Source organism: Aedes albopictus, chromosome 2 (genome assembly GCF_035046485.1).
Source record: "Aedes albopictus strain Foshan chromosome 2, AalbF5, whole genome shotgun sequence".
In the NCBI taxonomy this organism is placed as follows: Eukaryota; Metazoa; Arthropoda; class Insecta; order Diptera; family Culicidae; genus Aedes; species Aedes albopictus.
The window spans coordinates 487,231,652-487,259,494 of record NC_085137.1 but is presented as its reverse complement, the minus strand read 5'-3'; the positions used below and the strand labels follow the sequence as shown (position 1 = coordinate 487,259,494).

The following is a 27,843-nucleotide window of genomic DNA, read 5'->3' as shown; positions in this document are numbered from 1 at the left end:
AGTATCTTTCCATGTACACAAATTCAAGTCAAGTTATAAGAAAATGAGTATATCCTCATTAGGTAAACCTAAATTTCAACTAGTGTTTCAGTAGTGGACTATTGAACAGCATTTAAAAACTAAATATAAAAACTATCTATTCCTAGTTTGTGCAGAGTGATAAACTATTCGGGTAGGTTCTTTAACATTTACCCGAAAACCATTTACCCGAACGTCATTTACCCGAACGCGACATTTACCCGAATGCGACACTTACCCGAAATATTAAAAAAAAGGTTTCAGATTCAAACAATTTGCCTGATATTCAGTGTTCATAACCGAGGGCCGAAGACGATGTACGTGTCTATTCAAATATGGATCCTGGGAGAGCTCAGTATGCTTATCGCACTGGCCTTTTTTGAAACTAATGTGTTCTTTTAAAATTTGCTTGAACATTTGCCAACGATCTCAAATCATATTTAAATAATAAATTTTCCCTTCTTTTTATCATTGGCTGTTCGTTGAAGCTGTAAAGTGCGGTTGTAATATAGCTTTTGATTTTTTTTTTCTTAGAGAATTCCCCTTCTCAAGGTATAGCTGTACTTTCAAAATTATAGTTATTGCTATGTAAACCATAAGAATTTTATTGTGAAATGTTCCCTTTTTTAAATGCTGACTGTTCTTTCATCATAATTCAATTGTTACGGCATTCTTGCACCAGAACTTGTCAACTGGCTGGCGTTTTGATGAGTGAGAATGAACAAAAAGTCGTTGAGCCATTCGGCCAAAAATCAATCAGGTCGAAAGTCATGAGGATGAATGCTAAATTGTCACCAAGAATTGATTGAGTCTATCAGTAAACATTGACTGTGGCCCTATTATGAAGAACTGCCCTGTGCTGAAGCACATTTAAGTTAAAATTCTCTCCTTATGTTATAATTTAATTGGAAGTGCGAAAAAAATGAGAGAGTGATAAAAAGGAAACCCGTGAATCCACTGAACTTATATACTTTTTTTTTTTATTAATGTGTATTTTAACTTATAGCTAATTCTACACTTAGCACTTATATACTTATCTAACGGGGTAATGACCCATTTGGGGTTATAGCTTTTGAGATAATGTCCTCTTCGAGGTTACGATGGCATTCGGGGTAATTAGGTAGAGCTTCTTTTACAGAAATAGTGTCCCTTAGTTATTTGGTGGCTAAACTATTACCTATCCTTCGGAGATTTTTTCTTCTTCTCTTCAAAGGCTGTTCTTTCGAGTTTAACTGCTGCATATTGTATTAACGTTTGAACTTCTTCTTGTATATGAGTTTTGTCCTTCTTTCGATTATATGATGTTCTTTTAAATTACACCCTTACATGATTGAGTGATGGATTCCAAGTCTACATCTAAGATTTTTTCCTTCTTTTAATAATAGGATGTTCTGTTTAGTGAACAATCTGCAAACTTCTCTGTCATTTTTTTTTTCTAATGATATGTTGATTTTCCGAGGTCTGTTTTCTAATCGTTTCGAGCTAATGACTATTTGGCCTACAAACAGAGATTTCCCCTTCTTTAAATCATAAACTGTTCTTTGCTTGTCGAAAGAACAGCTTATGAATCAAAGAAGGGTAAATATCTAGAGTGAATGCTAACATCGTTGACACAAAAACAATATAAGCTGCGGTGATTAGTTTTATTGAAGCATATGTCCTGTGAATTCCTATCGCGGATCATTTCAGAGAAAATTTGATAAAATGGGTTCTTGAGGAACTTGATATTCAAAATGCTTTTCTGATCCACAATACAAAATAATACATGTACATTTTGAATTGAACAACATAAATGAACTTGATTCACAGAATCATAATTTGTGCATAGTTATAAACTTTTCGGGTAATTGTCGCATTCGTGTAAGTGTCGCATTCGGGTAAATGTCGCATTCGGGTATTTTGCATTCGGGTAAATGGTTTTCGGGTAAATGTCTTTCGGGTAAATGGTTTTCGGGTAAATGCTATAGAACCATTCGGGTAAATGTCGCTTTCAGGTAAGTGTTGCATTCGGGTAAATGTCGCGTTCTGGTATTTGTCACATTCGGGTATTTTGCATTCGGGTAAATGGTTTTCGGGTAAATGTTATAGAATCTCCATCAGAGAGTCTCTTTTATCTAAAGCTACATTTTCTCTGCCTTGTCATCAGCGTTCAAACCCTTAACGTAAACTTAATCCCAGCATTTTAATCCCCGGGCAAATTCAGCGCCGGATGTCAACAACACCGATTAAAGCCCTGCAGCACATAAATCCGCTCGCAAATTTAGTAACACGTTTTTGCGAAGAAAGCCTCCATTCTTCAATCCCGCACCCAACATCAAAAACTCACATCCCACCACCACCACCCATCCTACTCGCAGCCGGTCCTCAGTTCCCAAAATCCCTGCCTGGAGATATGGAAGGGTCCTTCTGTGACCGTGTCCCGTCCGAAGCGAGAAAAAAGCGATCAACCGACCGAAACCAAACAACATCAGACGCCCAGCGGCCCGCATACGTACATACCTATATACACATTCATCGCCAGCAGCTGCAGTAGCAGCAGGGTGTTGTATTTTATTACCCGTTTGTTTGTTGCTGTTTGGCAGAAATTATACACCCATTTTCGGACCATGTATCGGTTGTTTCCTTCCACTTTCCAGTTTTTCTCGTTTGTTCCTTTTGTTCAATTAATCATCCCAATTGTTTCGCGATTTTCCACTAGGACTTTTTTTTACCCTGTGTATTGAAAAGTATTGGAAACTTCATGTTTTGAGCTTGATTGACCGCTCGTACATAGTTGCTACTCCAGTATGACCAGGCCAGCTACACTCATACAAGGAACCTCCAAGATGTTCTCCAAGCGTACCTCTAGGAATTTCTCTATGGATTCCTTGAGGAATTCTTTAAAAATGACGTTTAAGATTTTTATTAGGGGATTTCTTCAGGTTTTTTTTTTTCAAAAATATTTCATGAGGTTTTGTTAGGTTAGGTGTTTCTTAAGGTAGGGTCTGGGACCATTTGGGCAGGAGCACCTATTTTGGGCACTTGATGCTATAACTCAGTCAATTTTAAACCGATTGACTTGATTTTTTGCACATGGCTAGATACTGTGCGTATCTGGTCGTGCCTCAAAAATCAAGTCAATCGGTTCAAAATTGACTGAGTTATAGCAGCAAGTGCCCAAAATAGGTGCTCCTGCCCAAATGGTCCCAGACCCTATTCCTCCTGGATTTTTATCAAAAATTCCATCTATGGATTCTTAAAATATTTCAGCTTTTTTAGAAATTTCTTCAGAAATTCATTTAGAATTTTCTTCAGATTTTTCTTAATTTCTTCTGAAATTTCAACAGGGATTTCAACAAGAGTTGTTCCAAGGAATTCCTCCAGAAATTCTTCCAGGAATTCCTCCACAAATTCATCCCGAAATTCCTCCAGAAATTGTTACAGGGGGTTTTCCGGAAATTCCTCACAGGGATGCCTCCTGAAATTCCTCAAGGGATTCCTTGTGGAATTTTTGCAGGAGTTGTCCAAGGAATGCCACCTCAAATCTTTCCAGGGATGACTCCTGAGATTCCTCCAGGAATCAACCAAGAATTCACCCAGGGGTTTCTATATGAAATCCTGCAGGGACTCATCCCGGAAATCCGCCAGGAAATTCTACAGGGATTCCACCAGGATCCTCCTAGGATTACTCCCGCAATTCCTCAAAGGATTCCTTCGGGAATTCCTGCAAGGGTTCCTCCCTGAATTCCTTTAAAGTTTCCTTCAGGAATTACTTTAGGTACTCCTCCAGGGATTCCTCCAGGAATTTCTCCAGTGATTCCCCTAGGAATTCCAATAGAAACTACGACTAGGAATACAACCATACTCAAAACATACTTGGCTTGCACCGATCAGGTGGTTTGTGACGAAGTTTGTGTCAGTTAAGCTTCAATTCTAAAAAAAAAAAAACAATACGCTCACACTTGTTGTTCGCAGGCCGCGAGAGTGCGGGAGACTGACATGGAAGCGCCGAAGGAGAAATAAAGTTGTGTAATACGGACCTGGCCAAGGTGCTATATCTAATCCAGTTTGACTTTCTATTCCGCAGAATCGTAACTTGTTATGAGGCTTAGTTGGTTACGGCGCCGGACTAGCGATAACGGAGTCGTGGGTTTAAATCCCACCTAAACAAGTGGTATTTTTTCACAAATTAATCTCTCAATTTGTCAATTACACGTACATAGCCAAAACATACTTCAAATGTTTGCGGCAATACCTGGAGCGATTATTGGAGGAATTTTTGACAGAAGTATTGGAGCAGGTCTAAGAGAAATTCTTATTAGAGTTCCTATAGGAATACTTGAAAGAATTTCTGGAGAAATTCCTAGACGGATTCTTGGCGGAATTCTCAGCAGAAGTCTTGGAGGAATATTTGGAGGAATTCTTAGAAAAAATCCTGGAGGAATTTTTTATGAAATTTTTGGAGAAACTTCTAGAGAAATTTTTGGAGGAATTCTTGGAAAAATTCTAGACGGGATTTCTAGAGAAATTCTAAACAGAAATCTTGAAGTAAATCCTGGAGAAATTCATGGATGAGTTCTTGGAAGAAGTCTCGGAGCAGATCTTGCAAAAATCCCCAAAGGAATTCTAGGAGGTGTGAATTTCTGTCTGGAAGTTTCCGCCGATTGCTGTTACTCACCGAGAAGCCGGTTGCGTGCGACACGTGTTGTTCGTCCGGTAGCTGCGATGCGAAAGAGGACGGTCGTCGGTCACGAGGTCTGTCGAGCCCGGTTGGCTCGCTCGAACCTTCGTGTCGCTGGCGAGCGTTCGCGGTTGTGCGTCGCGACGTCGCGGAGTCGCGAAGCCGCGATGCCCGATGATGCGCGAGTATTGATTCGCGGTCGGGTCGTGGTCGGGGCGGTTGTGCGTCGCGACGTCGCGGAGTCGCGATGCCCGATGATGCGCGAGTATTGATTCGCGGTCGGGTCGTGGTCGGGTCGCGATGTTGGATGGTGCGCGAATGCAGCCGACCCGCACCTCCGCGCATAGGGTGCACTAGTGGTATGCCACAGGAGGAATCCCTAGAGTTGACCCAGAAGTATTTTCTTGAGGTATTGCTGGAGGTTTCCTGAAGAATCTTGAAGAAATGAAGGAATTTCTGAAGGATTTTTTGGATGAATTCTTGAAGGAATTCCTTAAAACATATTCCTGGAGGTATTCTTGGAGGCATCCTTAAGAGGCATTCCTTGAGGACCTCCTGAAGGGATTTCCGGAGTAATTTCTGCGGGAATACCTGTAGGATTTACTGGTATACTTCCAAAAAGAATTTATTAAGGAATTCCTGGAGGAAGTCTTGAAGGAGTTCCAGGGGGAATTCCCGTAGTAATTCCTAAAGGAGTTCCTGGAGAAATTTTGAGAGGAATTTTTGGCGTAATTCTTTAAGAAATTTTTGGAGGATTTTCTGAGAAAATCCTTGAAGGATTTTTAGAGCAATCCCAGGGGTATTTTCTAAAGGTTTCCTGATGGATCCTGGAGGTATCTATGGAGGAATTTCTGGAGAAATTCTTTAAAAAAAAATCTTTGAAAATCCCTGGGGAAATTCCTGGCAGAATTCTTCGAAGAATTTCTGGAGAAGTTCCTGGAAGAATTCCTGAAATAATTTCTGTAGGAATTCCTTGAAAAATTTCTTGACGAATTCCTGGAGGAATTTCTGGAGAAATGTCTGAAATAAATCTCGGAGGAATCCATGCAGTAATTTCTGTAGGATTTCCTGCAGGCTTCTGTAGGAATTCTTCGAGGAATTTCAGGAGGGATTCTTGGAGGCATCCCTTGAGGAATTCCTGGATAAACTCTTGGAGAAATTCCTGGAGAAACACTTGGAGAATTTCTTGGCAGAAGTCTTGGAGGACTTAATGGGGATTTTTATGTGGAAGAATGCTTAGAGGGATTTTTTGAGGAATTGTTGACAGAAGTTTTAGAGGAATATCTGAAGAAATTCTTGAAGGAATTTCTGGAGCGATTCTTGTAGGAATTTTTGGTAGAACTCTTGGAGGAATTACTGAACTTGTTTTCGAGGAATTTATCTAGAAATTCGTGGAGGAATTCTTGGAGGAATTATTGGCAGAAAATCTTGGACGAATACCGAAACGGATTCTTTGAGGAATTTCTGGCGAAAGTCTTGGAGAAACTCCTGAAGGACTTTTTGGAGGAACTTTTGGAAGAATTCTTGGAGAAATTCCTGGAGAAATTCTGGAAGTTATTCCTTGGGGAGTTTTTGAAAGAATTTCTGGAGGAATGCTTGGAAAAATTTCTGAAAGAATTGAGGGAATTCCTGGAGAAACTTCAGGAGGAATTCCTATAGGCATTTCTGGAGCAATTTCTGGACGATATAATAAATTTCTGAAAAAATCACTGGAGAAACTCTCAAAACAATCCCGAGATAAATGTTTAGAGTAATTTTTGGAGTAATCCCTGGTGTAATTCCTGTGTAGTTTATGTGGAATTCCTTGATTTTTTTTCAAAGGAATACCTGGAGGGACTTTTAAAAAAATTCCTAAAGGAATTTTTGGAGAAATTTAGAGAGGAATTTTTGGCGTAATTCTTAAAGAAACTTTTGGAGGATTTTCTGAGTAAATCCCTGAAGGATTTCTTAGAGCAATCCCAGGAGTATTTTCCAAAGGTTTCCTGATGGATCCTGAAGCATTCATGGAGAAATTTCTGGAGAAGTTCTAGAAAAAAAACTCTGAAAATCTCTGGGGAAATTCCTGGCAGAATTCTTCGAAGAATTTCTGAAGAAGTTCCTGGAGGAATTCGTAAAGAAATTTCTGTATTTCTTGACAAATTTCTGGAGAAATGGCTGAAAGCAATCCAGGAAGAAACCCTGCAGTAATTTCTGTAGGGTTTCTAGCAGGCCTCTGTAGGAATTCTTCGAGGAATTTCTGGAGAAATTCCAAGAGAGATTCTTGAAGGCATTCATGGAATTCCTGGAGAAATTCTTGTAGGTGTTTCTGGAGGAATGCTTGGAGAATTTCTTGTGGAGGAGGAATACCTAGAGGGATTCTTTGAGAAATTTTTGGCAGAAGTTTTAGAGGAACATCTGCAGAAATTCTTGAAGAAATTCCTGGAGGGATTCTTGTAGAAATTTTTGGTAGAATTCTTAAAGGAATTACTGGAAGAATTATCGAGAAATTCCTCAAGAAATTCCTAGAGGAATTCTTGGAGGAATTAGTGGCAGGAATTCTTGGAGGAATACCTGGAGGGATTCTTTGAGGAATTTTTGGCAAAAGTCTTGGAGAAATTCCTGAAGGATTTTTTGGAGGAATTTTTGGAAGAATTTGGAAGAATTCTTTGGAATTCTTGAGGAATTCGTGAAAGAATTTCTGGAGGAATACTTGGAGGAATTCCTGAGGGAATTCCTGGAGAAATTCCTGGATGGATTCCTGTAGGCATTTCTGGAGCAATTTCTGGAGGATACTTGGGAGGATATAATAAATTTGTGAAAAAATGCCTGGAAAAATTCTCGGAACAATCTCGAGATAAATTTTTGGAGTAATACCTTGAGATATCTCTGGTGTTTTTCCTGAAGTAGTTTTTGTGGAATTCCTAGATTAATTTCTAAAGGAATTCCTGGTGGGACTTCCCGGAGGAATTTTTGGAGTAATGACAGAAATAATTTCTGGAAGAATTACTGGAGAATTTTGAGGTGAGGAATTCTTTAAGTAATTCCTGAAGAAATGCTTGGAGAATTTCTTGGCAGAAGTCTTGGAGGAATAACTGGAAGAATTTTCGAAGTATTTATCGAGAAATTTCTGGAGGAATTCTTGGAGGATTTTTGGGAGGAATTATTGGCAAAAATTCTTAGAGGAATACCTGGAGGGATTCTTTGAGGAATTTTTGGCAAACGTCTTGGAGAAATTCCTGAAGGATTTTTTCAAGGGACTTTTGGAAATATTCTTGGAGGAATCCCTGAAGGCATTCTGGAAGTAATTTCTTGACGAATTCTTGAAAGATTTTCTGGAGGAATGTTTATGGGATATAATAAATTTCTGAAAAAATCCCTGGAGAAATTCTCGGAACAATCCTGAGATAAATTCTTGGAGTAATTCCTGGAGCAATCCCTGGTGTAATTTGTGAAGTAGATTTTGTGTAATTCCTAGATTAATTTTAAAAGAAATTCCTGGATGGACTTTCAAAGAATTCCCGGAGGAATTTTTGGAGTAATGACAGAAATAATTTCTGGAGGAATTACTGGAGGAGTTTACAGTGGATGCTGGTGGAATTCATTGAGGAATTTTTGAAGGTTTTCCTGGATAAATTCCTGGAGGGGATCTTGGATAAAATTCCTGGCAGAAGTCTTGGAGTACAACAGAATTAGGAAAGAATTTTCCTGATAGAGAAAAGAGAAACAAGAGACGCGCCTACTGACCTTGAACAACTTAATTCCAGAATAGCTTGGATGACCTAGATTATTATTTTGGACACAATCGTGAAAGAATTATGCTGATAGAGTGAAGAGAAACAAGAGTAGAGCCTGTAGACCTTGAAAGTCCTAATTCCAGAATAGTTTGGAAAGCCTGGGATATCCCGTGAATGTACCAAAAGCATTTTAGTTGTGCACTGGGGCTCCATCAGCAGTATAGACTACATTCCACAAATATTTGTTACAATTAAAGCATGATACAGTATGTAGGTATTGTAACCCGAACTTCAAAATGTATTGGAGGCCACGAAATTCCCAACTACCACAATATCGAGTTGCTCGTGGCATTACGAGGTCTAAAAGTCACCAACGTGACTAAATTTCTCAAACAGAATGAACACAAATGATGGTAGACCAGTAGATCATAAGAAAATGAATTCCACAGTACTTTGGATGACCACGATTACTCAATTCCTGTATCATGAATTTTCTAGGGGTGCTTGAGGCTTTTTGAGTACCGTAGACTATGCGCTGTAATCATTCATCGTTTATAAAATTTGGTTTAGAATGTTGGATATCTGACATAAACTTCGGAGTACTTTGGAGGCCTTAGAATAGCTCTGAGATGGAACCTTCAACAGACTGTTTTGGGTGGTCATGTCAAGGATCATTCAAACCGATAAAATTTGAGCAAAAACATGTAGAGTTTTACACGGTGTGTCTGGTGGACAACATTATTTAAAAAAAATCGGTATCGCTAAAATACCCACCAAACGAAAGCTAAGGGTCCCACCTTTCATTTGAGACTTAAATGAGAAAGTTCTATCGGCGGGTCTAGAACAATTTTTTTTTTTTTTTGAAATAGTGTGATATTTTTTGTATTTTCCCGAAGTACTAAGTAATAACGAAAAACAGTTTGTCCATTGCCAACATGGCTTTCCGACGGAAGATTTTTTATTTGATGCTAATTACACTTCCCACAAAAGCATAATAGTCCCATGTTAATAAAAAACAGTAAACAGTAGTCAGTTTCGTGGTTCTGGGCAGTAAAGCTTAAAAAATGTAATAGTTTCAAGCAGGTGGACATGATGAGTTCTAATTTCAATTTACATGTGTGCCGTATCATGCTCTAATACTCGTAATTATTGTTAAATCACCGTGTTCATCCTTATAGATTGCATTTGACAAAACTTTCAATTATTTAAAGAATTTTATTATTTTCTCTATTGAGCAATGCACGATATAAGCACAGACAAACAGACGTAACACTCTTTAATAGGGCTTGGCACATGCATTTAACGATGAATTTAAATTTCGTTTGATTTCCGCGATTCTTTCACCAGAGGTGCTAATGTTTCATCGCTTTGATGTTTGCAAGTGTACACGTTGCTGAATGATACAAACGAAACTTACAGGAGACATGTATAAAAGTGTGCGTGTTAGGCAAACGTCAAATCGCATCCCATCATGGCCGACAGTGTCTCGCGCGGTTCTACCAATAGGTGGATGCATGTTCATGAACAAGATAGCAAAAAAAATTAATGAATTTTCTCTAAGAGTTACGTCTTCTTGTCTGTGAAAATAAGGGAATGGCTGTGTGTTCTAAATACCATGAATAGGCTAAAACTGTAAACTGAACATGTTATTGATACTTTTACTTTATAAACAAGTTCTACAAATCTCTAGGCACAAAACATTGCCAATTTATTTGACTGAGCTGTTTTAAGTGAAAAACATCCTTAAGGCCACGATGTCAGATGCTAAGATACTACAATTAATTTCAAGACGACATACTCTTTCTAGAATCCTAAGATGGCCGCAACTCGATATTTTCTGGAATCAAATCTTTAAAACGCGTCTATTTCTAATGGGGCAGGTGGGTCACGACACATGATTTGAGAAAGGCGGTCCTTAAATAATGGAGCAAAACTTGAATAAAAATTGCTTTGATTTATTTAGTTTTTTGGTAAAATAGGTACTTTTTCATAATATCTAATTGTTATCCGAGATTTTTTTGTTCTCAAGGCCGTCATTAACACAATTATTGAAAAAATCTAAAGTGGTTTTCTCGTCCAATACTGATATTTTCGTATCAAAAATGTATTTACTGTACTGCTGCAGGAGAATGGAGTACAGTGATTACATTTTCAATGCAAACATGAAATCTCCCTTTTGCATCTTTAGCAGAACTGCAACGAGCACTATCTTTTTGCATCATCGGTAGTAGTGCTAGGTCTGCCGCGTTTGCTCTTAAATAAAGAAGAAACTGTAGTTCTTGCAGCACTACATATTTCGCAATTACAGCAAATATCAATACTCTGCGTAGAAGACTCAAATTATATTTAAACATAAAGAGAGTAATTCTAAAGGGTATGATCTCATCATTGAACGAATAAACTTTAAATGAGTAATTGCGATATATTATCGTGGGATAATACCAACTTCTATATCTGGTATATTTCAGAAAAAGTTGATTAATAATCTCAATCACCTGCTAATACAAATAAAAACAAATTGGGACTTTTCTATTTTATTCTGTCTTTTATTTGTATGCTCAGTCATCTAAAACAAATATCTAAATCTGTGAATATCAACTACCTTCGATGATATTGATGGTTGCAGAAAAAGCTTCTTCGAACACAGCACGCACACCTTGGTACGGTTTTCATCGTGACTTTATGATTTCATGTCATAGTTGTTTCTCTAAAAGTTTGGAGCAAACTTATGTTGAAATTGAATTTCCTTTATTTTTTATGATTCAATACCTAATGCTATACTAAACAGCAATCCTTCAAATTAGCGAAAAATGTTAATTACTTTTACAAGTACCAGAAAGGGGCACAAAATGAACGTATACCGGCCTATAATGGAACGTGGTCATTTTATCCGAGCTACTTTGTTGATCGTTATATTTTTATTGACATCCAAGTCATGGCCTACTACGACTGTAAAACTTTTCGAACATTTGGCACTGTCGATAAAAACGAGGAGAATGGCAGTCGAAATAACTTCTTCTACATGTCAATAAGGAGAAGATGGTTAACACATATCTAAATATTGGTAAAATTCTATTACAACTCCCTTATATATTTTTTTACACTTGTCTAGACAACATTTTGTATGGAAAATTTTGAATATGTTTTTACCGTTTACTCTATTAATATGATACGTTACTAATGAGCGACTTCATATGAGCCCATTAGGTTACACTCAAGGTTGAAAGGAAGAAAATGCAAGTCTTAGACACATTCCACGCGTTACGTTTTGAGCGAGAATCAATCTTTTGCTTCCAAAAATTGATATGTTGTCATATACATACCAACCAGCATATCAAACGATCAGATTTGGATAGAAGATACAGTTTATGCTTTCTAATTGGGAATTGGACCTTTGTACTTCGAAAGAAAACAAGAAATACAGCGTAACGGGACACCATCGCAAAAAAATGACGAATTTTGACCGAACGCCAAGAAAATTGCTACTTTCTGTGGAGTTTAGTATTTCACTGGGAAGGAATCACCCCTCACGTGCAGCACACACAACTTACCCAGGCTGACGTCGGTTCGCAAGTGGCAAGAGTGAACGCGGTTGGGTGACGCCTGGAGTTGTTGCTACGCAAGCAGGGATGCTAACATTGTCTGCTTGACAGTTCGCATCACATTCAAATGCGCTATATCGCCTGCTGTGATCAATCTCCTTTCCACAGCTTTATGCAGTACATCTTATATCTCACATCCTCCTTCTACTCTAAAGAAATTTTACACATTTTTAACAAAAAAAAAATGAATTTCCGTATCTCAATTTGGAGTGTTTACTTACAACGATTTAACATATTGCGGAGATTCCACCTGTTTAGACTTCTGCGCGAAAATTAGTTGCGTGGGCCCACAGATATAAAACCAGACCGCGTCCTGGTGAATATTTTACGCTGTATTGCTAGGTACACATTAAGTGATAGTTTTGCATTGTAAGCAAACATTTATAACGCACCTACGCTGAAAATGAGCCTAATCATTTGCGTCGGTATCTATAAATCATAACAACGGGCAATAAGTTACTGTTATATTACATCATCTCATACGTTGCAATTGCTGCCATGAAGCTACCGAATACAGTTTCATTGTGAGGTACCATTCTGACTATGCTGCCGCTAATTTTTTCAAAATAGCTCGAACATTTTAGTGCTTAATTGTGGGAATGATATTTTCCGACGAGCAATAGGAGCTTGCACAGTGACGTCATCATCTCTCTCTCTCTTTCTCTCGTTCGGGGTCGCTCGATACAGCCGTCCTTGCTAGCGAAATAATTTTTAAGGCGATGCTTACAAATTGTATCCCATTTCGTTAGTTATGTTGGTAATGCTCTAATCTATACTTGTAGTATTTAAAAGAAATTACCGTTTTGGTACTGGGTGATCCACAAAAAAATCTTGTTCTTTGAGTCTTTATTTAATTTTATACCCAAATTTATCCCATTGCTACGTCGTTTAAATTCGAGATATCTGATAAAATACATTATAGATAAAGTTTATTGCCTTGCCATTCATTGGAACACTAGTCACAGAAAACAAACTGCATTAACATAATCCTTCTTCTGGCCAGCCAACATTGACGACACTCTTTGATAAATAATATATTGTAACCATTCGATACCACATTTGCACGAATCAAAGCTACGTGATTTTTCTAATATTTTTTTGCGTACATTGCCAATGTTTATCTGCCATGACAAACAACACGATGCAAATTTCCAATCCGATATTTGCGCGAAGTAAAACAACGGGATCTTTCCAATCTAGCTTTTCGTCAGCGGAAATTGCTGGAACTCTCTCTTCGCGACAAACAACACGCTGTAAGCTTCCGATCCGACATTTGCGCGAAGCAAAACAACGGGATCTTTCTAACCTAGCTTTTCGTAAGCGGACATTGCCGGGAGTCTTCCTCCACGACAAACAACACGCTGTAAGCTTCCGATCTGACATTTGCGCGAAGCAAAACAACGGGATCTTTCTAACCTAGCTTTTCGTAAGCGGGCATTGCCGGGAGTCTTCCTCCACGACAAACAACACGCTGTAAGCTTCCGATCCGACATTTGCTCGTAGCAAAACAACGGGATCTTTCTAACCTAGCTTTTCGTAAGCGGACATTGCCGGGAGTCTTCCTCCACGACAAACAACACGCTGTAAGCACAAAACAAAACAATTCGATCACTCTAGCGCTGCTGGAATTTGTTCTTTTGTTGCACTTTCACACTCTTTCCCGTCAATAATTACCCATGCACAAACAGTTTTCCGCAGGCATGCTCCAGCGGGAGCTACGTCCTCGAAAAATATCACACCGAACTTCCTCTTTTCACATATGGGTTTTGTGTTTCCCTCACTTGTTCACTAATGCATGCACATTGAAGGGTGATTCCTCCCAGCAAAAATATAGGTTCCATTTCCTCAATTAAACGAAAAAAAACTGGCAGGAATTCGCCAATGTGGAGTTTAGTATTTCACTGGGAAGGAATCACCCCTCACGTGCAGCACACACAACTTACCCAGGCTGACGTCGGTTCGCAAGTGGCAAGAGTGAACGCGGTTGGGTGACGCCTGGAGTTGTTGCTACGCAAGCAGGGATGCTAACATTGTCTGCTTGACAGTTCGCATCACATTCAAATGCGCTATATCGCCTGCTGTGATCAATCTCCTTTCCACAGCTTTATGCAGTACATCTTATATCTCACACTTTCTAGAAGCTGTTTTCAAAGTTTCAGGTACTATTAGAAGAATATAGGTAATTATCTTCATTTTGGTGCAAAAAGAATCAAAATCGACAGCAGGAGCCCGGAAATATCGTTCAATGAAGTTCAAAAACCGCGGTGTAGAAGTGCGTGGAATGTGTCCTTATAGTAATAAATTTTTGAAAAAAAAAAAATGTTCTAGGACCGCCGATAGAACTTTCTTGTTTTAGCCTCAAATGAAAGGTGGGACCTTCAGCTTTCGTTTGGTGGGTGTCTTAGCGATACCGATTTTTTTTAAATAATTTTGTTCTACCAGACACACCGTGTTTTAGAAAGAAACACAAAAAAGCCACGTATTGTCGGCTACCAGCAAAGGGTGAGGGTGCAAAAGGGGGGACGTACCATGCATTTCTTAGCACAACTATTCCCCTTGACTATAAAAAAGACTCCAGGGTACAATATTTTTAATCAAAGAAGATATTGCATTTCTACCAAAAGAAGATTGTCCTGGGTGTTTACGGGTTAAAGAGGTAAAATGTACATAAAATCAAGGGTCTCTATAATCGAGGGTTCACTAAATCGAGGTATACCTGTGTATCATTTTTTGCCTTTCTCGTACACCAAAGTGTACTAAAAGGCTATATGTTCACTCAAAAATGAAATTTCGATAGAAGGCTCGGATGGTCAAGTCACATATACCCAATCAACTCAGTTCGACGAATTGAGATGATGTCTGTATGTGTGTATGTATGTGTGTATGTATGTGTGTATGTATGTATGTCTGTGCGTAAAAAAAGTTCACTCATTTTTATAGCTCGAATCGAACCGGAATTTTACCGCTATTTAAAATGGTTCGGATCGGTCAAGGCGTTCCGGAGTTATGGCCATTTTAGTGATCCGGACCAACACCGGTAGAAGTAGAACTGGCCGTATACAAAACTGAACCAAGCCTTATCATGCGACACATCAGACTGCGGCGATTTTTGAAACCTTTAGCATGGTTGACGAATTTTGTGCCGGAGACCGGAAATTCCACGATGTCGGTCTAAAATCCAAGATGGCGGCCCAAATTTCGAGATGGCGGCTGTATAATGGAGTTTTTGGCCCTAGAACCATGCAATATGGGTATATTTGGTATGAGAAAGATGTACGGAGTCCAAAAATGACGATCCAAGATGGCGATATAAAATCCAAGATGGCGGCTACAAATTCAAGATGGCGGCTGATTAATGGTATTTTGGGCTCTAAAACCATACAATATGGGTATATTTGGTGTAGGGAGGTGTCCGGAGTTCAAAAATCACGACCAAAATACCCAAGATGGCGTCTGAAAATTCGAGATGGCGGCTGTTTAATGGAGGTTTAGGCCTAAAACCATGCAATATGTTTTTTTTTGTATAGGGAAGAAGTCTGGACTACGAAAATGATGACCTGAATATCCAAAATGGCGATTTAAATAAAATCCAAGATGGTGGCTCCAAATGCAAGATGACGGCTATTTAATGGAGTTTTAGGCCCTAAAACCATGCAATATGGGTATATTTAGTATGAGGAGTCCAAAAATGACGAACAGAATATCCAAGATGGCTATCTAAAATCCAAGATGGCGTCTCATAATTCAAGATAGCGGCTGTTCAATTGAGGTTTAGGCCCTAAAACCATGTAATATGGGTTTATTTGGTATAAGGAAAAAGTCTGGGCTCCAAAAATAGTCACCAGAGTATCCAAAATGGCGGCTCCAAATTCAAGATGGTAGCTGTCTAATGAAGTTCAAGGCTCTAAAACCATTGAATATTGGTATGTTTGGTATGAGGAAGATGTCCGCAGTCGAAAAATGGCGATCAGAATATCCAAGATGGCGGAATTAAATTCAAATTGGCGGGTCAAAATTCAAGATAGCGGTTTGAGGCTCAAACATCAAAGCTAGATCAACGACATCATGTCTAGTGCCACGAAATGGTTTTTTGTTTAAGGTATGAATGTCCGATATTCATCAACTTGAGTTTTGTTGAAATGTGTTTTCAAAAGTACGAGAAAGGCGCCATTACCGCTTGGTGGGCAAATTCGGGTTTTTCATATTTACGGCGACGGGGGAAAAAAAATGTGATTTACTCACCTGTTCGTAACGAGTAGGAATTAAATTCATAGGTTGCAATCGGTGCAAATCCGGTCATTGTTGGGGGGTTATTGTTCTCCCTTTCATGATAAACAAACCATTTCAGCACAATACCGCGCTAATAAATTTATTTTTCATTCTTTCGCAGGATGCAATCGGACCTACTATGGAAATATTGGACTGACGTACGATCTGGAGCTGCACCGGCCCAAGGAGGATCGCATACCATATGTGTGTATTCTGACATTTACGGCCGCTGGTGGAAACAATGGTGACATTGTTCAAGTGAGTTATCATAAATTTGTGATCCGAATAATTACTTAAAGTTTAGTAATTCTGAAGGTATTTAATTCTAAAAAGTCAAAAATGTGTTTGAAAACGTTTCAAATAATTTGTTTTCCTATTTCAGTAAATATACAATTCAGTATATTCAGTTGATAAATACACTTCCACAGAATAGACTCGACGTCCAAAACTCATCGCAACACTAACCGACGCCAGGCCAGATTTAATCTGGTTGAAAAGTTTCCAATTTTCCAACAAAACTTTGTCCTTCCAACTCCCAGCACAAAACTCCATACCACCAACCACCAAGCAAATGCTGCACTTCAACTGCCATCGAAAACTAATCACTCGCTCAGTATCACCTCATTGGACACGTTATTTGTTGGTTGGTCGGATACTTGCCCGGCTGTGCGGTGCCGGTGCCGGGCCGACGACAATCAATGGAAAAAGTTGCAACAATGCGGCCTCCTCGTAGCCTCGTTTTCACCCGATGATGCACCAGTTCCCTTCCTCCAACTAGGATTGCGTTCCTCCATCAGCAGGATCAACTTTTTTCATCACTGTCAACGCGCCTTGCTCTGGCTAGTGCGATGGCCCGATGGTGTAGACGTCTCTTTTTTGTGGGTGCAGAATTTTCGCTTGCAAGTTGGAATAAACGAACAAAAACGCGGTAGGTGGAGGTAACTCAACGCGTTGGAAAAAGTGGCAATTTTCGATCGCGGTTGAACCGAAAGCCTTTTGAAGTTTAATCAAGTTTTAATTAAAGAGAGAATGTTGCACTCGCTGTGCGAGGATGCTGCGTGGCTGATTGAGGTTTAAGCGATTGTCACCACCCGAAAGGGTGTAGGTTATTCGCCTCCGCTCTGGTACAGAGGAACCTTGTTTCGACTTTTAATTATAGAAACAGAAATTTCAATTAGAAAACCGTCTCCATGGATCATTCGATGACAAAAAACCTTCAGCTAAGTGTTGTGTGCTTAGCCGGTAGTGCAGCCTGGGCACTGTTGTCCTGCTGACTTCAGCTAGATTGAGGAGGTACGCCCCGAGTGTCTGTTCGTCAGGGAGGTGTGGCATCCAGCGGCTGAGTATGAAATGCTCCTCCACTGGAAGCTATACCTAAGATGGCAGCCCCATACATACTTACCGATCAGACTAAGGCCTGGGTGGCCTCTGCTGTACATCGTCTCCATTCTACTCGGTCCATGGTAGTGTGTCTCCAGTTCCGCACTCTGCGTTGGGTCCGCAGCTCGTCCTCCACTTGGTCGACGCACCTAGCTCGCTGCGCACCACGTCTTCTTGTACCAGTCGGATGACTCTCGAGAACCATTTTAGTCTGGTTGCTATCCGACATCCTGATGACGTGACCCGGCAATCACCGTAGCCTCCCGATTTTCGCGGTGTGGACGATGGTTGGTTCTCTCAGCAGCTGATGCAGCTCGTGGTTCATTCACCTTCTCCAAGTCCCGTCTTCCATCTGCACTCCGCCGTAGATGGTACGCAACACCTTCCATTCGAAAACTCCAAGGGCGCGTTGGTCCTCTACACGCAGGGTCCATGCTTCGTGCCCATAGAGGACTACCGGTCTAATCAGCGTTTTGTAGATAGTTAACTTCTTGTGACGGTGAACTTTGTTCGATCGTAGAGTTTCTCTGCTGATGTCGTTGTCAGCGTTCACCAGTGAGCCCAAATACACAAATTCTTCAACCGCCTCGATTTCATCATCGTCGATAGAAATTCGGGGTGGCGGGCGCGGTGATTCCTCCCTGGAGCCCTTTGCCATCATGTACTTTGTCTTCGATACACTAATGACTAATCCGATTCGTCTGGCCTCACTCTTTAGTCGGATGTACGTTTCCGCCATCGTCTCAAATTTACGAGCTATAATATCAATATCATCAGCAAAACCAAGCAGCTGAACGGACTTCGTGAAAATCGTTCCACTCGTGTTTATCTCCGCTCTCCTAATTACACCCTCTAACTCAATGTTGAACAGCAAGCACGAAAGACCATCACCTTGCCGTAACCCTCTGCGAGATTCGGGACTCGAGAGTGTCCATGATACTCGAATTACGCACATCACTCGATCCATCGTCGCCTTGATCAATCCTATCAGTTTATCCGAGAATCCGTATTCGTGCATAATCTGCCATAGCTGGTCTCGATCGCTGGTATCATACGCCGATTTGAAATCGATGAACAAGTGATGTGTGGTCACGCTGTATTCGCGGCATTTCTGCAACACCTGGCGGATAGCGAACATCTGGTCCGTTGTAGCGCGTTCACCCATAAATCCAGCCTGATATTGTCCCACGAACTCTCTTGCAATCGGTGATAGTCGGCGGCATAAAATTTGAGAGAGTATCTTGTAGGCAGCGCTCAGTAGTGTGATCGCGCGATAGTTCCTGCAATCCAACTTGTCGCCCTTTTTTGTAGATGGGACACACGATACCTTCCATCTACTCCTCCGGCAATACTTCCTCCTCCCAAATCTTGGTAATGACCCAGTGTAGTGCTCTCACCAATGCTGCTCCACCGTATTTTAGTAACTCGCTTGGTAGTTGATCTGCTCCAGCGACCATTGGCGAATCTAGCTTTTTCTTTTTTCTTGCTCACTCTCCTAAACAAACACGAGAAAGAGAAGGATGGAAATGGGTGCCGCGGCACCCCTTTGCATCCCGCTCTTTCTCGTGTTTGTTTAGGAGAATGAGCAAGAAAAAAGAAAAAGCTAGATTCGCCAATGCCAGCGACTTTGTTGTTCTTCAACCGGCTTACCGCCTCCTCAATCTCTTGGAGGTTGGGGGCTCGAAATCTTTCATCCTGCGCACGTACTCCTAGATCTGTAACACCACGCCACCTTCGGTACTTGCAACGTCGCCATAGAGATAAGTGACATTTCAACACACAAACACTAGCGCGAGTTTTTCCTCATACAAAATTGCATGCCTATTCAAAGGCTATTCAGATTGCATATGGAAATATTACCCAATCGAATTGGGTAAAACGGATAAATAATGATGAAACTAACGACCGGCGTAAGAGTGCAAATGTTTTCCTCACAGTTTCACAACTACATCTACAAAAACGGCACGCATACATTGGAATGTGATTACCACTATTGAGGTGCTCATTGTAATGCTGCCGCTACCTCTCAACCATCTCACGCTCGCTCGCGAGAATATTCCCGTGATTATCTCGGCACATGTCAGCTTGTGGCACGAAGCCTCTGCGCGAGCGGTTCAGCTTCTCGTAGAACTTTCGTGTGTCCTTAGCGCGGTACAGCTCTTCCATCGCTTCGCGATCTCGATCTTCCTGCTGGCGCTTCTTCATCCGGAAGACTGAGTTCTGCCTGTTCCGCGCCTGTTTGTAACGTGCCTCATTCGCTCTCGTACGGTGTTGCAGCATTCTCGCCCATGCTGCATTCTTCTCGTTTTTCAACTGTTCACATTCACCGTCGTACCAGTCGTTTCTGTGATTCGGAGTCGCGAAGCCTAGTGCTGTAGCCGAGGTACTACCTATGGCGGATCGGATGTCCCTCCAGCCATCTTCAAGTGTAGCTGCGCCAAGCTGCTCTTCCGTTGGTAGGGCCATTGCTGACTGCTGCGCGTAGTCTTGAGCCACTTCTACGTTATTCAAACGTTTAAACGTGCAAACGTAAATTCAAAGAGATTTTAAATAATGTCTACGTAACTACAGGGGATGTGGAAGTGAAGTGGACCACCCAAGCATTTTGGTCGTTTTCAGTGGGAATGTGGCAAAATCCATCTGTTTATGGTGCAATACGGAAGCTGTTAACACAGCCAAACAGACGTATCACTAGGAACAAAGTTTGAATAGATTCATCGCCACAAAGGCATAATCGCCCAATGCTAATTACGCTGTGTTTCGCAAACCCACTGAGTAGATGGCGGTAGTGAGCAAACGTCAAGCAGGACTAAAAACGATGCGAGCACCATGAGGGAGAAATTTGCAAACAAAAGAATATTTGGATAATCCGTTAAAAAAGAAAACGATGGGAAGTGGGTAAAGTGAGACGATTATTTTGAAAATTCCTCCAAGGGTTCCCCCAGGAACTCTTTTTAGAATTCCTTCAGGAATTTCTCTTGGAATTCTTTCAAGAACTCCTCCAGGAATTAATCCAGTACTTCCTCCAGGGACTGGATTCCGTTAGAAATGCCTCTTGGAATTGCTTCCAGGATTCCTACTGGGGTTTCTTTAGGAACTCCTACAGGGATTTCTTTAGAATTGCTACAGGGATTCCTCAAGGAGTTCCTCCACGAACTTTTCTTAGGATTCCTTAAGGATTTCTCCAAGAATCTACAATTTCTTCAGGAATTCTTCCTGTGATTCCTCCAGGAATTCCTCAAGTGATTCCTCCACAAATTTCTTCAGGGATTCCTCAAAGAATTATTCCAGGGATTCCTCTGGGAATTGCTGCAGGGATTCCTCTAAAAAATCTTCCAGGGATTCATGCAGAAATGTCTCTAGAGAACCCTCTAGAAATTCCTACAGAAATTCATCCAAGACTTCTTCTAGAGTTTCCTCCAGGAGCTTCTCCAGAGATTCCTCCGGGATTCCCAACAGGCATTCCTCTAGGTCCTCCAGGAATTCTTCCAGGAAATCCTCCAGGGATTCCTTCAAGAATTTCTCCAGAGCTTCACTCGGGAATTCTTGCTGTGATTTTTTCTGGAACAACTTATTTTAAAAATTCCTCCAAAAATTATCCCAGGAACTAAGAAGGGTTCTTTCAGGAATTCCTCCTTGTATTCTTTTAGGAACTCCTCCAGCAAATAATTCAGTACTTCCTCCAGTACTTCCTGTTTCAGGGATTCCTCCAAGAATTCCACCAGGAATATTCCTCCAGGAATTGATTCAGGTACTCCTCCAGGAATTCCCTCAGGAATTTCTCAGGAGTTCTTCCAGGAATATCTCCTAGAATTGCTTCAGGAATTCTTCCTGAGATTCCTCCAGGAGTTCATGCAGGTATTCATCCAGGATTTCATCCCGGAATTTCCCGAAGGTCTTATCGAGGAATTCCTCCAGAAATTACCCCAGAAAATTCTTCAGGGATTCCTTTAGGAAGAGAATCTAGGAATACCTTTAGAAATTCTGTCAGCAATTCATTCAGGGATTCCATCTGAAATTCTTCCAGGATTTTCTCTAGGAATACCTTCTGGAATTTTTCCAAGGATTTCTTCAGAAATTCTTGCAGATTTTTCTCCAGCAATTCTTCCAGGAATTCTACCAGGATTTTTTCAGGGATTTCTCCAAGGATTCCCTCAGGGATTGCATCAGAAATTCCTTCGAGGATTTCTCCAGGAATTTCTCAAGGGATTTTTTTAGAAATTGCTCTCAGAGCTCCTCTAGAGATTCTTCCAGAAATTCATCCAGTAATTGTTTCAAGAATTCCTCTAGAAAATCCTGCAGGAATTCCTTCAGGAATTCCTCTTGCTATTCCCGCAGGAATATCTCCAGGCATTCCTCCAGGATTTATCAAGGAATTTCTGCAGGAATCCTTCCATGAGTTGCTTCAGGAGTTGATCGACGATTTTCTCTTGGACATCCTTCAGAAGTTATGTAATCAATTTCTCCAAGGAATTTCTCCAGGAAATACTCTAGAGATTTTTTCAGAAATTCTTCCAGGAAATTCTTCAGGAATACTTCAGGAATTGCTTCAGGGATTCCTACAGAGATTTCTCCGCGAATTTCTCACAGGATTCCTCCAGGGATTTCTCCATGAATTTCTCCAGGGATTCCGCCAGGAAATCCTTCAGAAATTCCTCCAAGAAATCCTCCAGAAATTTCTCCAAGGGTTCTTCCAGAAAATCCTCTACGGATCTCTTCATAAATTCTTCCAGGAAATACCTTCACGAATTTTCTAGGCATTCCTCCAGAAATTCCGCCGGAGATTCCTTCAGGAATATTTCAGGGATTTCTCTAGGGATTCCTCAGGGGATTTCTCCACAAATTTCTCCAAGGATTCTACCACGGATTCCTTCAGGAATTCTTTCGAGGTTTTTTCCTGGAAGTCTTTCAGAAATTCCTCTAGAAATTGCTCCAGGAATTTCTCAACGGATTTGCTCAGAAATAGAAAAAATAGAAAAATAAATCTCCCAGCATTCCTCTAGAGATTCCTTCAGAAATTCATTCAGTAATTCTTTCAAGAATTGCTTTTGTGATTCCTCCAGAAATTTCTTCAGGGATTGCTCCAGCAACCCCCACAGTTATACCTGTTATGAACGCGACGCGTGAAGTATATTAATTTCTAACAACTAGAACACACTATTTCCAATCATTTCCTACATCTAGCATTAAACAAATTGCTTATAATAATCTGACGCAAAAGCTTGTATAATAATTGTAAAGGTAACATTTTGTGAATCGTGTTGGTCACATATTTATGAAAACCAGCGTAATCTGCAATGTGCAAAAATCAATCAAATTGAATTGGAAACGAGCCACCTTTCACACAACGTTGTCTACGATATGATACGAAAGCGCAGCAAGAACGGAACAAACCGCACCACACCACTATGGGGCGGCTCCATACAAACAGGTGGCCAAAAATATTTTCGTGTCAGTTTCATAATGTATTGTTCCTATTCGTAGGGTTTATGCCTGAAAAATATGAAAATCATGCTGAACAGATTGTTTTAACACGACAGTTTCAAACAGCATGAAATTATAAGGGCATTGCATACTTTTAGGCGTTTAAGGACTTCTGTTCCTATTTACAAAATGTATTCCAATTCGTAAAAACACGCTTCACTAAGAGATCCAAGACCAGATTCAGACTGCACTATGATTGATCTACCGAGAAAAGCGACCATGACGACCAAATGTTTCCTCAGTGGTATTTAATGGCCAATAGGGTGATTTTATATAGCAATATCTCAATCAACGCCGACAACTTGATTGGAATTGCAGAACAGCAGCTAGTAGCAGCCAAATTTGATTTCAATGTCTCCCAGGGATCCTAAACAAAGACGTAGAAGTAGTCCCGAAGCGAAACCTTGCGAAACTTTTTTTGTATGGAACGGTCTGTATGGAAAAAAAATGGATTATTTTAATGTGGTAATATTTAATAGTTTAACAATTAACATTTCTACGTGTGATACGTCACTCGGTTTATAAGCAGGCTTTTAGAAACTACTTTAAAAGTATGACATTTTTCATTCAAGCCAAAGATATGTAAAGTTGAACATTACAATCGTTTTACCAAAAATCGGCAATGGTCTCATTCTGCTACCAATATCTTGATAAGCATTGGGATTATCAAACTAATATTCTTGGGTTTATTGGTCCAAGTGGTCTACTTTCAATTACCGAAGGTAAATCTCAAATTGAATGAAGTCAATTTTCGATTTTTGGCCACCTGAATCCCCTTAGGGCAGGACTGAAAATACATGGAAAAAACCTCTAGCTCGTCGAGATGTCGAGATACTCATTTGGTGTCTTCAGAGAAAATATTTCTATGGACATAGTCGATATTCTGAGCGGTAGGTAATTTTTCTTACGTTATTCGCATAAAAGTCCTATAAGTCATTTTGGCTAAATTACATTTTAGTAATATGGTGTCTTCGGCAAAGTTGTTCGGCTATTTATGCTGAAAAAGTTTGCTGAAGACGTCAAATTTCCAAAGCCTACTATTCTTGAGATAATAACCGATTTATAAAATACCTACCTAAAATCGAAATTTTTCATTAAAATATGTACGTTTTCAAACAAATTTAAGGTCCGTTTTCGAGTTACAATAATGAAAAATACTAAAAGAAAACATATATCGAGGAAATTAGTTGGAAAAAATAAAATATGCATTGCTTTTATATAGAAAGTTCCAGAAAATCACACAACATGTACAGGGGATAGACAAAATGATCGGGACAGGCAAAATTTTATCTTTCCAAAAAATGTTCAACTAGCTGTAACTTTTCAAAAAGTGCATCAAATATTCTCAAATTTTTACTGTAAGTTCTTCAACTAGTTGTATATCAGTGGACAAAATTTGGAAAAGATCGGACAATTCTTCACGAAGTTATAAAGATTTTTGAAAAAGATAAAATTATCCGATAGCCAACTTTGAGCTGTTATATCTCCGGATTCAATGAACCGATTGTAATGAAATTTTGACCATTCATGACTTATATAATGAACTCTGGAAAACATTTAACTTAACTTGAAATTTTTAACAAGCGAAAAAGTTATAGCGATTTTATTTTTTTGACGATTTTTTAGTAAATTGGTCCATTTTTAATATGCATCCCATTACTTTTTCAATTTATTGGCGGCTATGTTGTTACTTTCTTTCAAAACGCATTTATATATAAGTCAATTAGAGGGAAACTAAATGAACTATAATTTGCATCTTGAATTTTGAAACGATGTTGATGTTTTGGATAATTTGGTGTTTTTTTAGAAAAATAATCTAATCGTTATAACTGTCTTCCGCGTTAAGAATATTAAGTTAAGTCAATGGTTTTTCATAGTTCATTATATAAGTCATAAATGGACAAAATTTCATTGCATTCGGTTCATTGAATCCGGAGATATAACAGCTCAAAGTTGGCTATCGGATAATTTTACCTTTTTCAAAAATCGTTATAACTTCGTGAAGAATTGTCCGATCTTTTCCAAATTTTGTCCACTGATACACAACTAGTTGAGGAACTTACAGTAAAAATTTGAAAATATTTGATGCACTTTTCGAAAAGTTACAGCTAATTGAACATTTTTTGAAAAGTGAAAATTTTGCCTGTCCCGATCATTTTGTCTATCCCCTGTATATAGGACGTTCTTGCAGTCGGGCAAGTTTGGGCAAGTTTTTTCATCGGCAATCACCTAAAAAATACATTAGCTTTCATGTAAAAAAATTTCATGGACATGATTTTTGATGATTTTTTAAAATAGGGTTCAAAGTTTACTGTTTTAGGTAAATTAGTACAAAATTTGTGCTCATAAATTGCTACGTTGTAAGATGCCAAGTGAACCACAAAAAGTATAGATGCAATCAAGTCACAGGTTTAGTTATTTTCAAGCTTCAAACAAATGGTGAAACACAAAAATGTCCAAAACGCCAATTAAAGTAAGACTTGGTTATTATCAAATTTAAAAGAAATTATGTCTGTGAATTTTTTTTAAATGAAAGCTAATGTGGTGTTGCCGATGAAAACACTTGCCCGAACTTGCCCGACTGCAAGAACGTCCTATATATATTCTGCGTGATTTTCGGGAACTTTCTACATACAATCAATGCATATTTTATTTTTTCCAACTAATTTCCTCGATATGTTTCATTATTGTAATTCGAAAACGGACATTAAAATTGTTAAAAAGCGTATTTGAATGAAAAATTTCGATTTTAGATAGGTATTTCATAAGTCGGTTAATATCTCAAGAATAGTAGGCTTTGGAAATTTGACGTCTTCAGCAAACTTTTTCAGCATAAATAGCCGAACAACTTTGCTGAAGACACCATATCGTTAAAATGTAATTTGGCCAAAATGACTTATAGGACTTTTATGCGAATTACGTAAGAAAAACTACCTACCGCTCATAATATCGACCTTGTTTATAGAAATATTTTCTCTGAAGACACCAAATAAGTATCTCGGCATCTCGACGAGCTAGAGGTTTTTCCGTGTATTTTCAGTCCTGCCCCAGTGTGGGGTGGAAGGGAATGCCTTCTTCATTCAGATCCTAGTTCTGCCTAAAATAGTGGAGTTTTGACTAAAATAGCTGTCCTTCTCCGCAATTCATCCGGTGTTCACAGAATATAGTACTATGTAGTACAACAATGCTAAGTATCCACACAATATCTTTACACAGTTTGTGGTTTCAACTCGAGTCTGAAGCATCATAGAGTGCAAAATGAGTCACTGAACTTCAGCGCTCGGGCAGTGACCCGAGATAATAGGCCATATGAATAAAGCTGAGTAAATACTCTTTACTCAGATCTATGTAAAGATTCACATAGATTTGCACCACGACTTTACATAGATTTAGTAAAGAGTACAGTCGAGTCTCTTACTAAACGAATTCCTATTAAACGGACTCCTATTAAACAAACTCCTACTAGACAGGGGTGGGCGTTATAGGAGACTGAGAGCTTATAGGATTTCGGCTTTTTGGGGGTGCGGCCTATTATCTCGGGTGTGTTAAGGTGTCATGATGCATCACTAAGCTTTCAAACGAATCAATGATTATTTGCCTCGCATTTTTGAAGTGATAAAAAAAACTGTCAATTCTACAGCAACGCAGCAGAAAAAGTATCATCGCAATCACTACGGGTGAGCATATGGGATGATACTTTTTCATACGAATATTCGCTTTGGTTGCAGAGAATTATCACTTTGTAATTTCGAGCCACATATCCAACATGGCTGCCGATGCTGATGGTGCCGTAAAAAGCCTTGAAAGTGAGCGCAATACTTTCTTCGGCAAAGTTTTGGGGCTTGATAAGATCTACCATTTAGAACTTTGGTTCATATGCTTAGTTGGCAACTTGGCCGCTAGAGGGACCATCAACAGTTTGATGCTAAATTGCACTACAGGAACCATATCAGGTTCTCAAGCAAACGTTACGATATGCGACAGCTCAAGACACTGATAATTTGATAATAGTGTCTTCGGGAAAGTTGTTGGGTACGAAAATAATTTACTGACGATGAGTTGCGAAGTTCGAAATTCCTCCACTGGGCGGCGCTAGTGAGCAAGTAAATTTTCAAAACCTCATATCTCAGAATCCCGATAACTTAGAAAGTTGGTGTCTTCGCAAAGTTGATCAGTATGACATAAACTTACATAAAAACAAACACTTGTTTCGCAATTCTGTCACTAGGCGGCGCTAGTGAACATGCAAGTTTTAGAAATCTCATAGCTCAGAACCCCGATAACTTAAAAAGTTGGTGTCTTCGACAAAGTGGATCAGTATGACATAAACTTACACAAAAATAAACATTTGTTCCGCAATTCTGCCACTAGGTGGCGTTTACCGGGTTTTTCGTCTTTTTTTCGACTTTTTTTGGGGTTTTTCGGCTTGGCAAAACTAGTGTCGCTCCCTCCGATAACTTACTATCTTGGTGTCTTTGGAAAAGTTGACCAGTATGACATAACCCTACATAAAAATTAATACTTGTTTCGCAATTCTGCCACTAGGCGGCGCTATTGAACATGTAAATTTTAGAAATCTCATAGGCCAGAATGCTGATAACTTAGAAAGTTGGTGTCTTTGACAAAGTTGATCAGTATGACAAAAACTTACATAAAAATAAACACCTGTTTCAAAATTCTGCCACTTGGCGGCGTTTACCGGGTTTTTTCGTCTGTT

The 27,843-nt window shown here is 39.6% G+C and overlaps 1 protein-coding gene across 2 annotated transcripts in view; it reads left to right on the top strand.

Moving 5' to 3' along the window:
- Positions 1–27,843, top strand: part of LOC109623124 (uncharacterized) — a 582,257-nt gene that overhangs the window by 405,197 nt on the left and 149,217 nt on the right. For both annotated transcript variants that reach the window (XM_029870626.2, XM_029870625.2), the window contains exon 4: positions 16,384–16,520. In XM_029870626.2, the coding sequence (XP_029726486.2) occupies positions 16,384–16,520 (137 nt within the window). The remainder of the gene's footprint in view (positions 1–16,383; positions 16,521–27,843) is intronic.